The sequence below is a fragment of the Xyrauchen texanus genome, chromosome 32 (assembly GCF_025860055.1).
Source record: "Xyrauchen texanus isolate HMW12.3.18 chromosome 32, RBS_HiC_50CHRs, whole genome shotgun sequence".
Classification (NCBI taxonomy): domain Eukaryota; kingdom Metazoa; phylum Chordata; class Actinopteri; order Cypriniformes; family Catostomidae; genus Xyrauchen; species Xyrauchen texanus.
This window is the reverse complement of record NC_068307.1, coordinates 38,091,941-38,105,438: the sequence shown is the minus strand read 5'-3', so window position 1 is coordinate 38,105,438 and position 13,498 is coordinate 38,091,941. Positions and strand designations below refer to the sequence as shown.

Sequence of the window (13,498 nt, the reverse complement as noted above, 5' to 3'; positions counted from 1 at the left end):
TCATTTTGGAGTCAGACCTTAGTTTCAGTAGTCATGTCAAAACAATAACTAAATCAGCTTACTATCATTTAAAATATAGCAAGAATTAGATGTTTCATATCTAGTCAAGACTTAAGAGATACTTGTTCACACTTTCATTGCCAGTAGGGTAGACTCCTCACTGGCCTTCTCAAAAAGTCTATTAGACAACTGAAGCTCATTCAGAATGCTGCTGCCAGGATTCTGACCATAAACAAAAAACTGACCACATTACCCCAGTCCTCAGATCTTTACACTGGCTTCCGGTCACATTTAGAATTGATTTGAAAGCTATTTTACATGTTTACAAATCACTTAATGGCCTAGCACCTAAATACATTGCAGATATGCTTGTTGAATAGAAACTTAATAGACCTCTCTGATCATTAGGATCAATTCAGTAAGAAATACCAAGGGTTCACTCAAAACCAGGTGAGACAGTGTTTTGCTTTTATACCACCCGCAGCTAGAACCAACTTCCAGAAGTTATATTTACTACAACAGAAGCCACATTCAAATCCAGACTGAAAACACATCTGTTCATCTATGAATTTACTGACTGAGCACTGTGCTACACTTATTGTACAGCACTGTATCATTTTATTTCTGTATTCTGCATTCTTTATTCTTTCATTTTTACTTTTTTACTTTCAATTTCTTGTTCTTCAGTGATTTTAAAATGAACTTTTATCTATCTTTTTTCTTCCATGTTACCACTGTGTATGAAAGGTGCTATACTGTATAAATAAACTTGCCTTGCCTGGCCTAATAAGAAAAAATAAGAAAAATAACATAATAGAAGAAGAAAAAATATTTTTAGTTATACAAGGAATATTTGTAAAAAATTTTTATATGGAATATAATCACATTTAAAATTGGCTTCTTATTTAGTTACATCCAGTTTTATCTGAAAACAAATACAGATAATTTTTCAATTGTTACAGATACAGACACAGATACAGAAAACGGCTTTGATGCACACCCCTAATCTGGACCCTTTTTAAATCATTTTGTATAATTTCACTTTTCTGCTTTCTCTTTTTGTTTTTATAGGGCCCGCTTGGTCCTCGCGGCCCCCCTGGTCCACCAGGAAAACCTGGAGATGATGTAAGTATTTTTCCTCCACACATAAACCACCAGCAGTGCATTTCAACTGGCATGTCATTTCTTTTAAAGAAAAATAGCACAAACACAATTTCTAAGCAAAATATTTGAAAAAACAATCATTTTAGGTTTGAAGTGATAAAACAATATATCTGTTGTTGAAAATCGAATTGAATTTGAATATGAATATGTTGATAGCTAATGTGCTAAACTCAACCTGTGATAACTCTGCTAGGACAGAATACATTTCTGCTAGGAAATTACTTCATGCATCCACAAAAAAAATACAAAATAAAAAATCACCATTTGATTCAAAGAACATCAGATGATTTTAAGGCATTGAGCTAGAATCACTCAGAAAAGTGAAGTTAGATCTGAAAAAATCTCCAGCAGCATTTGAGACACACAGGTCACGCTTGATCTAATGCAAAGACATTCAAATATCTACATGTGTAACTAGAGGTTAAATTGGACCAGAATGGTCCAGAACAACATTCTGTTTATTCAGATTTACAGAAGAAAAAAAAAGGTAGCTTGCTTGTCAATCCATTCCATTTGTTGAATGCGCCAGTCCATGGGTCACATTTTTATTTGTCTTTAGTGAGTGAAGGCAACTTGCTAAAAACATTACAGGTTCATTACATTAAGTATTATACCTATTGTGATGGCATATTTGAGAGTGGCACTGTTCTTCAGAACAACAGTAGACGGCATGCCCTGAAATACAGACGTGCTCCACGCCTCTCTATTGCTCTGCAGTCCGCTCTCTGTTCCACAGAAATAGTGAAATATGCAAACAACATTGCATCGTTTCTGACATCCACTTGATTTATTAAAAAGCAATATACACATAAAAGCTGTTTATATGGGTTTATATAGGGGTACTGTGAGACAGTTTTGCTTGCATTTGAGACTGAAAAGAAAAATCCTAATGTGCAACAACAAATTATAACCCATTTGCATGCGTGTGATCGGTGACACCTTCAAGCTAGGGCGTTGCAACAATGTACAATATACAATGAGTCTGTCTGCTATGCTATAGAGCGCAACAGTGCCCACCCACTTTTTCAGCCATCTAGGTTCCATAAGAATTTTTCCCATTCATTTTTCCATAGACTTTTCGTAATATTCTCCATTAAACAGTTCTAAGCCAAACAAAACAGCTCAGAGGTCAAAAATCACCTCATCACAAACTTTGTTGCGAAGCAAAAAAAAATGGGAAAATTGGAAAAAAAGACAAAGATACAAGACAATTGCAAATTATGTCATTGAATAAAAAAACTATGGTAATATATAAAACTGTAGAATTTAGGTTGTTGATTATAAGTATAGAAAAACATTTTTTTTACATTAATTGGAAAATGTTCCGATATGTACTAATAGATAACTAGTATAAGGGTGAAGAGGACCGACTCGATTAATTCATTCACAGTGCATCATGTGAGTGGGTGGTCACTCCAAGGCAACTTTTGTGGGCTTGGTTGGCCTCGGTTTCTGATTGGTGAAGCATTCTCTGCTGGACCATGGGCAATGTAGTTGTTTATCATGAATTCAAACATGATTTTTAAACAATTAAGCCTTAATGCAGGCTGATGTCTTCAACAGAAGCATATTTAATTGATTTCTTTCGAAATCAGAATTAAATTATTATCATTTAAGATCAATAAATGTGTTATTTATTATTGCATTAAATGTAGATAATAAATATTTTAATGTTAACTTTAACTTTAATCTTTTTTCAAGGACCCCCTAGCATCCCATTGAAAACTTCTGCTCTAGACTATTCAAATTAGTGGTAGATGAATATGGAGTTTTCAGTGGTCTGTTCTTAAACCAGTTAATGTTAATTAATGATTTAAGACAAAAAAACTATCATTGTAATATCGAATCCGGAGGTCTGTGGCAATTCCCAGCCCTAGAAATTTTAACTTGCTCATTGTTGACAAAAATCAAAGGAAACATTCAGGTGTTTAGTCTCACCCTCAGATGGCATGCCCAGAGAATACCCACAGACCATTCATGGCATTCATGGCCCATCTGATGCATATTGCACACAAAATGGCAAGAGCCGGCAGAAAATCCATTCTGATTTGCAGTTCAAACCACTGTGAAAATATTATTAGTTGTAAATAATAAAGATTAATTATGAAACATCATGTATATTAAAATGGCGGTTTACTTGCGTCGTGTAAGGATTCAGAGAAAGCAGTTTAACACACCTAGGTTTCCCCCGGAGAATGCGGATTATGTGGCCATGTAAATGCAAAAGTGGGAGAATTCAACATTTCTGGATTACAGTGGGAAAAAAGGAAAAACACTAAAAACTATACCAATTTATTCACACCCATTTAAAATATAGACTACTGTCCCTCACGTCCAAGTATGTGCACTCAACTACATGGGGTGAATCCTGGAGTTAGACGTACTGTAAGAGGAAAACAGCATTATTGCATCAGTTCTGCTGCAGGTTGCAATGGAAAGTTAATGAAACAAACATAAATAAAGCAAAGCAACAGAGAATAAAATAGTGAAGTCTTTCTCAGACAAAATCTTTGTTATTTACACAAGCATCGTGGGGATGCTCTATAGTTATGTGTATACTAGCATGAGAATTTATTGATTTTTCCCTCCGATTTTAGGGTTCTGCTACCTCTAAAATCCCAATTTAACCCCTGTGTGTGACTGAAGTAAACAAATGGGACAGCGAAAATCAGATGAGCTGAAAATCCTTATACTGTGATTAAGGGTTCATGGTCACCCTTTATATTGCAGTGTTTGTATGAATTAATAAGTAGTAATAATAATGAACAGACTACATGTACTAAATGTGTTCTACTATAAAACACTTTAAAAATGTACCCATCTCTTCTGTAAAGACCAACTACCAAATCTCCACAAATCAGTCTTATATCACCACTGCAATTCAGTAACTTCAACATCATCTCAGCACTCAGTAATGTTCCTCTCAGTACAAATGCCAAGGTGTTTTTCCACAGTAATGTTCTCACCATCTGTTCCATTTAGACTCAACTCCATTCTTTCCATTCCTCCTTCCTAAATTCCAACAAAACACACTGAACCACAAGAGATATACCATACTCTTTATAACATTACAGTTAGTACAGTAGCAAAAGCTTTTAAATAAGAAAACCATTGGTAAATTCATATTCATCCATGTATTTTCAAAGCATTGTCTGTAAGTTCACTGCTAATTTAGTTTCATATCAGTATATCTGATTTACAGTGCCCCAAAAACTATTAGTTCACTTCAGCCACACATGTACAATAGATGTCTCTTAGATCACTTACAGTTTTATTTGAAATGGATGTTTTTGTCTTTTTGTTTTTTAGGGTGAAGCCGGTAAAGCTGGTAAAGCTGGTGAGCGTGGACCTCCTGGCCCTCAGGTGAATGATTTATAGCTGAATCAGTGTTAAAGGGGTCATGTCATGCATTTTTTCCCCCGTTGAGGTTCACTAATAATGTTAGTAAAGTGTTTTGTTTTTTTTTTGCACAAAAAATATATGTAGAATTACACACACTTTTTTCAATGCTGTCTCTTGCCCTGAAATGCTCTGTTTTTGTGTACTTCACCTTTAATACACATCCACTGTTATGATTGGCTAACATCGTTACAGAGCAAAAGCACAGCCTGAAATTTGGTTCTCTAAAGAATCCATAAAGAAATGTTCCACAAACATATAAGTCCTCATTAATACATTATGGAACTTTGCTCGAAAAAGCAAGACATTCTCAATGTTGGGAGCCTTCTACAGGATTTGCAGTTTTTCCACAACCAGGAACGCAACAATGTCTGGGGACCTTACTTGAAACCTTAATCTTTTTGTCGGTTTAAAGCAAACTATAGTAACAATACTTTCAGTGTTGAAATACATCAGCCATTTCTTTTCAACACAACGATTATGTATATTGTGGAGACAGGGCTATTCAAATGAGCACCACATTATGACGTCACTATGGTCGATTTCAAAACGATAAATGTGCTTTTTGGAGAGGAAGTTTTACATTCTAAAATGTACAGTATATGTCTTTTTTATAGTACAATGACCTCAAAATATCAAGAAAAATTTGACAACTCATGATATGACCCATTTAAAGTGTTTTGATCACAAGATTTGAATGTTGAGCACAGCTCAAGCTTTAGTCCAGATGTGAGGCTGCTGCTGCTGCTGCTGTTGTTGCCGCAAGCCAGATGGAGAAATAGGAGATTTCTGAATACTTTCATTCAACTCATACCTCCTCTCTTTCTCTCTCACTCTCTCTCTCTAAACACAGGGGTCTCGTGGATTTCCAGGAACTCCAGGTCTACCTGGAATCAAAGGACACAGAGTTAGTGAAAAGTTTTTCATGATTTCATCATGTGGTACTATTTATTTATTTATATAAATCTGTTAATAGTCAACTGTATTGCTAAAGTCTTTCACATTTCATGTCTTTAGGGTTATTCAGGTCTTGATGGAGCTAAAGGAGAGTCTGGAGCAGTTGGAGCTAAAGTATGATCTTCACAAATCACCTTAGCTCAGCTTTATCATCACATTTAAGAGTGATTCAGTAGTTGAATCTTAATATCACTCAGCATCATTCAGTTTCAAATCTCTCTCACAGGGTGAGGCGGGGTCTTCTGGAGAGAGTGGAGCTCCTGGACCAATGGTAAGAGTTTGGACTCAAATTACTCAAAACAGCAAACTTTTGCCAAATTTAAATTAGTTCCCCTTTACAAAGTAGGGTTAGGGATAGGTATGACAAGGTACTCCATCTACATTTAAAACAGTATTTTGCTAATTCTTTCATACTTATTATTAGTGTATTAAAACAATGTGTTAAAAAAACATGAACACAAATAACCATGCCCCCTGACCATGGATAAATCTCCCTGATAAGGATTTTTCCTACCATCAGAGCAATTCAAGCTTAAAGTACCAACTTTGTTTTTACAGTCAGCAGGGGGTGGCAGTGAGAAGGGGGTAGCAAGATTTTTGCTTTATAGGCACACTTACCAAAAGCAGGCAGCACAAAATGAGAAGCCTCACACAGCAGGACGCATTCTTGCATTTAGATACAACAGGACAGAGCAAGAACAGAATGCAGAAGAGCTTCGAAGTGCACTTTTCAAAGGTTTAAACTATGCTTAACTTGACACAACATCCTAAAACGCAATGTTAATGGCACAAGACACTGAAAACCAATAAGACACAATGCAACCAAAGTGAGATGCTCAAAAAGTGCCCGTCTGACACATATGCGTACATAGACCAAAAAGAATAGCGCAGACTGACGCAAGAACACTTCCTGTAAAAATATCTCTTAAGACTAATATGTACGTACACACCATAACTTATACTGTACATTCATATAAAACATCTCACCAAAACCGTGGTTCCACCAATATATCACCAAAATGACACGCTATCAGAAGACCTGAAATATAACACGAGTCACAATACAGCAGTCATTGTATTGAAGAGATGCCCCAGAATAGTCGTTAAAACATCTCCTTTTGGGTTCCACATAAGAAAGTCAAATCGGCCTGAAATGACATGAGTAATTGATGACAGAATTTCATTTTTGGGTAAACTATCCCATTATTGCCCAAAGCTTCCATAGACAGCTAAACTTCTATTTAAATTATCAATAAATAAAAAATCTGTTTCATCCAAACCTTAGCACACATGGTAAACTCCAGCTTTTGATTCCTATATGTGCCATCTCATAATCTTGTACTGCATTACAACTTCTGACCAAGAGAAGATGCTCTTGATTGCTCTTGATGAGCAAGTCCTCATAAAAAGAAATATCATATCAAGGAGAAAATACAGTAATATGGCATTACAAATGATCATATTATCCCATAGTAAGAAAGTAAAATCACAATATAAATCTCTTAAATATCTCTATTGTTTCTCCTGCAAAGCAATGAAATAAAACGCAGACCAAATGGTGACTTTTGCTGCTGCTTCTTCTTAGATGTTCCACATGAGAAATAGACCCTAGTAATCTCATATTTGTCTCCTCTGGAGTTTCAGAAGGGATCTCAATAATGCCAAGATACCAAAGTCTGCAATTAAAAGTCAGAGATCTTAATATGAACTCAAACATCTCTCATTAAACTCTCCCATTGTAAAGCTCTATACTCTTACAGTATAACAACAATTGATCCATTTGTGTTTATTTGTATTTCTATAAAGGGATTATATTAGAAATCTCTGAGACAAAGTTGATATTCTGTTGGAAAATGACTTGTGCATGTAAGTAAATGTGTGTTTGTTTTCAGGGCCCTCGTGGTCTGCCTGGTGAAAGAGGACGCTCAGGACCTTCTGGAGCTTCTGTAAGAATCACACACTTCACCTTCATGAACCTTCTCATTTGGATGATCTACAGAATATTGTCGGATATGTACACAACTGTACTGTATATTCCTCTAAAAATGTATTATGTTGGCTTGACAAAGTCATCATGCTGTTATTATATTTAAACAACTTCTTCTAAGACCAACATTTCTAACTCCTTAAGCTTTCAAGCTTAATCCACCAAACTTGGCAGAGGCCTTCAGAATATTATGTCTTGGTTTGCTAAAAAAATTTCTAACAACAAACATTTTTCTAATACAAAGCCATTTCAGTTTTGTATCAGACAGGAATAAAAAATCCCTCAACACCTAGCAATCACTCAGAACATGTTTGAAACTCCTATGCAATGTCATAGTAACCAGCTAACAATGCCTAAGCAACCACTCAGAACACTTTAGCAATGCCGTTGCAACCACCCAGAAGATCTCAGCAATTGCCTAGCAATCTCCAGCAATCACACACAATATCATAGCAACCACTTTGCACTCCCCAGCAGCCTAGCAATGTCTTGGCTACTCAGAACCCCTTAGCATGCACTCAGATTACATTAGCAATGGCTTTGCAAGAACAGGGAAAGTTGGCCACATACAATAATGGGAAAATTGTCATGCCAACTCCAACACTGTAGTGCCAGCAATCAAAGTTTGTCTTGATAAAGTTACCTTTTCTAGCTCTTTTTCTTCCCAATTTTTGGAAATCGATTCATTCAAACTTTGTTTTGTTGGTAATTTTTCTCTCAGATCATTTCAGCCGTTTATCCAACTCTCTTTTTTTCCTTTTAAAAACGTAACAAATTTAAGATTAATGTTTGAAATTTTCCCATTTGCATTACATACGATCATCATTCAAAACATAAGTGACTGAATACATTTTTATTGTATACTGAGTAGAGCGCAACAGGAAGTTCAAATCCCATAACTATTTTCCACAGGCGAATCAATTTTCAACATTAATACAGACCTACCATGAGCGCTGAAGGGAAACAATCAACCAATCAGAGAATCGAATTCCAACAAATCATGCCAAACAAGTCCTGAAGCGATCGCCCACACCCACGACATACCGGTCTTCCTGCACTCTCAAACTACTTATACATTTGTAAATAACTGAATATTTTGCAATAAAATTAAGATATATTGTTTTATACTTATAACCAACTACTTAAAATCAGTAATTTAATATTTTTCCCTAATTTGTAATTCAACTACATCATTCGCAATGCTTCATGGGACTGTAGTTCATGCCTTGAGGAAAGACTGTACACAGTCTTGTACTTTTTGTCTTTTTGTCAGATTTTCAAATAATATAGCTTCTAATCAAAGTTTGTAATGGCATGACCTATTTAACAAATAATCTATATTTTTTATGGTTTTCGAATTATGACTAAAATAATGTGTGGTTAACAAGATACTCACGTTTTGTTGTATGATATAAATTACACAGTTATCCATCAATTAGGAATTTAAAAATTATAATAATTTTGTTGCTATGTACGCAGTACAGCTACCACAATAATGTAAATTTATGTGTGTGACAAGTCGGACAACCATTGCAGTTCTACTAAAGCAACTTTTTAGTAGCTTACCTAATTTGATTTTTAAGACAGAGCAGCATCAAAATTTATGTTTGATATATGATTGTAGGGCAGGGTAAAAATATAGATTTTTATACAGGGCTTTAGATGCCTCGCGATATCGATTCTTAAATCCCAAGAGCGATTTTTTACTCCATGCGGCAACCCTCTACAACACAAGTAACAACACTTGTGTTGTGCTACTAAAGTGATCAGCCACTGGCTGGTACATTTTCAGATTTCTTGTGGGCAAGAAGTTTAGTACTAAGATCCTTTCACTACGTGTTGAGAGTAAACGTTTGGTTTGAATCATTCCTTGTAATGTGTGTCTAAAGACTCTGTGTGTCTAAAGAAATTCCAGAGGGAGCCCATGGTGAATCCCAAATTGGCCTATAGATTGACATCATGACAGAACAGCTCTATTCTACTACTCCCTTGCAAGCACATCTAGTTTATTTCCTTTACTGCATAGTAGGCAGTAGATAATAAGTGAGAGTCTACAAACTTTCATGCATAACATCACTGGATCATTATCAGACATCTAAGATGAATTTGAATTCTATGAGATTTTTCAGTATTTCTCTGATTTCAGTTTCCACTACTTATATTAGAGTAAATAATTTATAATACAGAAATGTTGACCTTCTGAAAAGTATGTCAATTGATGAACTCAATACTTGATCGGGGCTCCTTTTGCACAAATTACTTCAAATAATTATTGCTCAGTGGTCCAAAGTCCTCTTATCAGATGAAAGTACATTTTGCATTTCATTTGGAAATCAAGGACCCAGAGTCTGGAGGAAGAGTGGAGAGGCACAGAATCCAAGGTGCTGGAAGTCCAGTGTGAAGTTTCCACAGTCAGTGATGCTTTGGGGTGACATGTCATCTGCTGGTTTCCACTGTGGATCCACTGTGTTTTCTCAAGTCGAGAGTCAATGGAGCCGTCTAGCAGGAGATTTTAGAGCACTTCATGCTTCCATCTGCTGACAAGATTTATGGAGATGCTGATTTCCTTTTCCAGCAGGACTTGGCACCTGCCCACAGCCAAAACTACTAGTAACTGGTTTGCTAACTATGGTATTACTGTGCTTGATTGGCCAGCCAACTCGCCTGACCTGAACCCCATAGAGAATCTATGGGGCATTGCCAAGAGAAAGATGAGATACACCAGACCCAACAACACAGACAAGCTGAAGGCCACTATCAAAGCAACCTGGGCTTCTATAACACCTCAGCAGTGCCACAGGCTGATTGCCTCCATGCCACGGTGCAATTGATGAAAAGGATTTTCAAGTATTTAGTGCATAAATGAACATACTTTTCACAAGGCCGACATGTATTCTGTATTATAAATTCTTTATTCTAATTTGAGTTACTGGATTTTTGATTTCCATGAGCTGTAAACTGTAATCATCAAGATTACAAAAAAAAGGCTCGAAATATTTCACTTTATGTGTAATGAATCCACGATACTTTTCCACAATATTCAAAATTTTGGAGATGTATCTGTATATACACACAACAAGAAAGGTTGCATTATTTTAAATGTCTGTATGTGTTTGTATTGTACCAGGGTGCTCGTGGAAATGATGGTTTGCCTGGTCCTGCTGGTCCTCCGGTATGTTTTGAGATTTTAACACTTTCATCAGTTTTAATAACTCTATACGAATGCTTATATTAAGGTGCTGTATTTAAGGTTAGTATTGGGGCATTGTAATGTTAGTAATGTCAGCATTGCATACAGTTTATCTTGTGTTTATTGTGCTTAGTTTAAGGTAGCGTATTGTTGTCAGTAATGTCAGTGTTGTGTTTGTTTAATGTTTTTTAGGGTCCTTTGGGTCCTGCTGGAGCTTCGGGGTTCCCTGGATCCCCTGGTACAAAGGTGCTACATCTCTTAATTCTCTGTCCCAAATCAGACATAAAGTACTGCCTTATAATGCATATCTCACATTTGTCATTCCATTTTGTCCCTGTGTAGACCTGGTATTAAGATGTGTTTCAGATGAGACACATTGGCATTTATACCTGGTATTAACATGTGTCTCAGATGCATATTCTGTGACCACATGTGTTCAGATTTCAAAGGAAGGGTCTTTAATTTCATGGCAACATACCTTAATTACCATGTCAGTGTGGTACTGTATAATGATAAACCACAAACAGTCTGCACATTGTTGCTTCTAATATACTTCCACATTTTTATCTCACTGCAGAAATGACATTTTGAGTGGAATGCACATTGTTATTTTATTAGAGTACCTGTGTTAACTGAGATTTAGATGAGTGTGCTTCTCATCTGTCAGCGCATGTCTATATCAGACACACTGAAGAGGTTCTGTGAAGTTCTCATGCAGGCATGCAGTATGTGTGCGCTCTTTCACATTTTCAGATCAAATGGTTATATTATTTTAAAGCTGTGCAACCTGCAAAGTTTAAAACTCTTGCTGGCCATTTGTGATCAGATCAACTGAAGCATTTCTTAATACCACGAATAAATGGGCGTGGTAATATATACCAAAATTGCAATCATATAACATTATTAATGAAGTTTGGAAATGTTGTTATCCATTAGAAGAAACAGTCCTGCAATAAAGTCAAGATAATAGACAATTGAGTAATTTGTATCATGTTCAAGTTGTGTTTTGTTTTTTCTAGGGTGAAGCAGGGCCGACCGGAGCCAGGGGACCTGAGGGAGCACAAGGACCTCGTGGAGAGTCGGGTGTCCCTGGATCTCCTGGACCTTCTGGAACTTCTGTGAGTCACCATAGGAAAAAAACAACAATTTTTGTTAACAAAATGTCTTTGGCTTGTCATGAGATATCATGATATAAATATAACAAACAAAGGACTGGTTAAAATTCAAGGCTGGTAACTAGAAGGTTGTTGGTTTGATCACTTTGATCAAGACACCAAAGGGGTCATTTTGGATTACTGTATCTGCTAAATAACAACTTAAAAAAAGGCAAATCTTCTGAAAGCCCTTCTGGAGGGAAAAAAAACTTGACAAGACTGCCCAGACCAGTGAAAACCATCTTGGTAGATTAGGCTGTTTTTCAGCAGGGTCAAGAAAGTTAGTAGGTAGTCTCAATGTTAAATTAAATTCCTTTTGTACTAGTCTGTACACTAGTAAATATGCATCATGCAAATATGCATTGATCAACTGAATCGTGTGCTTTATTAGCAGGACATTACTTTATGTCATACACTATAAACAAAAAATTGGCTTGCATATGTTTAACATGCTCTGCCACAGCATCACTAAAAAAGTCTAGATGGAACTTGCAAAACTTTCATACATTTATACTCATAGTCAATGGCCTAAGTATAGAGACATCCCATTGATACATTAAATTAATGTACTGGTACACTTGTTTCAGAACGACAAAGGAGGATAAGTGAATGACAAAAACAAAACAATACACAAACCACTAACAACATGTCCTGGAACAAACATAATACATTAACTAAACTCCCATGGATGTAATTTTAGTTAATATAAAAAGTGTTTTGTTTGGCTAAACTGTATTAATCAAGATCAAACATTTCCTATGTCCCCTCTGGCAAAGCAAAGTTGGTCTTTTCCACTTTTCCTCTTAGAATTCCCATAAACAGTTCAGTTTCCTGTTTGCACTTCTTGGCTGCTGGACCATTCCATCTTGAAATTCTAAGAGCAGGTATCAAACATTTTAGTAAAATAAATTATAATAGATCAAAATCTTGTTTTAAAATGATATTTTAGTCGAAAGGAATTGTAGCGGTTTTAATCCAGTTTTATGGTCACATTTTAGTCAGAAGCAAATTTAACTGGTTTTATATGGGATAGGAAGTCAGCTGTTGTATTACTTTTTCCAGGGAAATGCTGGAGGGTAAACTTATAAGGTTGTATAGAGAGTTACCAGTGGGTAATTCTAGTATTTATATATCACATTAGGTCCTTCCTCTGTAATGGTCTGTGATCAGTTTCAAGGAGAAACTCTGGGAGGTAGTACCTAAAGGTATCTAGGCCACATTTCACCGCCAGGCACTCCTTCTCAACTGTAGAATACCGTACATCCCTTGTATACAGCTTCCTGCTGATGTATGCTTTATGTGATGATCATCACATAAAGCAGCTGTTATATCCTGAAATGCTTTCTCTGCTTTCTTGGTCCAGCGTATCTGATTGGGCAATTATTTCGGGTCAGATCGATAAGGGATGCTTCACGTGTAGAAATAAATTAAAAAAAAGAATGACCGGACCTGGGTCTTCCTCTGTGGCAAAAGACAGATTTATATGGCCTTAATCTTTTTAATTTAGGGTCTGATGACACCATGACCAATTGCATACCGTAGGTTCACCATCTACCTTTTAGCAAAGGCACACTTAGATGCATTAATTATGAGACCTGCTTCCTGAATGCGGTGAAACTCTTCCTTCAAATGTTGGAGATGTTGTTC

The 13,498-nt window shown here is 36.2% G+C and overlaps 1 protein-coding gene across 2 annotated transcripts in view; it reads left to right on the top strand.

Moving 5' to 3' along the window:
* The window catches only part of col2a1b (collagen, type II, alpha 1b), an 89,349-nt gene that overhangs the window by 28,985 nt on the left and 46,866 nt on the right, over positions 1-13,498 (top strand). For both annotated transcript variants that reach the window (XM_052101271.1, XM_052101270.1), the window contains 9 exons: positions 1,072-1,125; positions 4,474-4,527; positions 5,417-5,470; positions 5,581-5,634; positions 5,747-5,791; positions 7,413-7,466; positions 10,635-10,679; positions 10,890-10,943; positions 11,717-11,815. In XM_052101271.1, coding sequence (XP_051957231.1) covers positions 1,072-1,125; positions 4,474-4,527; positions 5,417-5,470; positions 5,581-5,634; positions 5,747-5,791; positions 7,413-7,466; positions 10,635-10,679; positions 10,890-10,943; positions 11,717-11,815 — 513 coding nt within the window. The remainder of the gene's footprint in view (positions 1-1,071; positions 1,126-4,473; positions 4,528-5,416; positions 5,471-5,580; positions 5,635-5,746; positions 5,792-7,412; positions 7,467-10,634; positions 10,680-10,889; positions 10,944-11,716; positions 11,816-13,498) is intronic.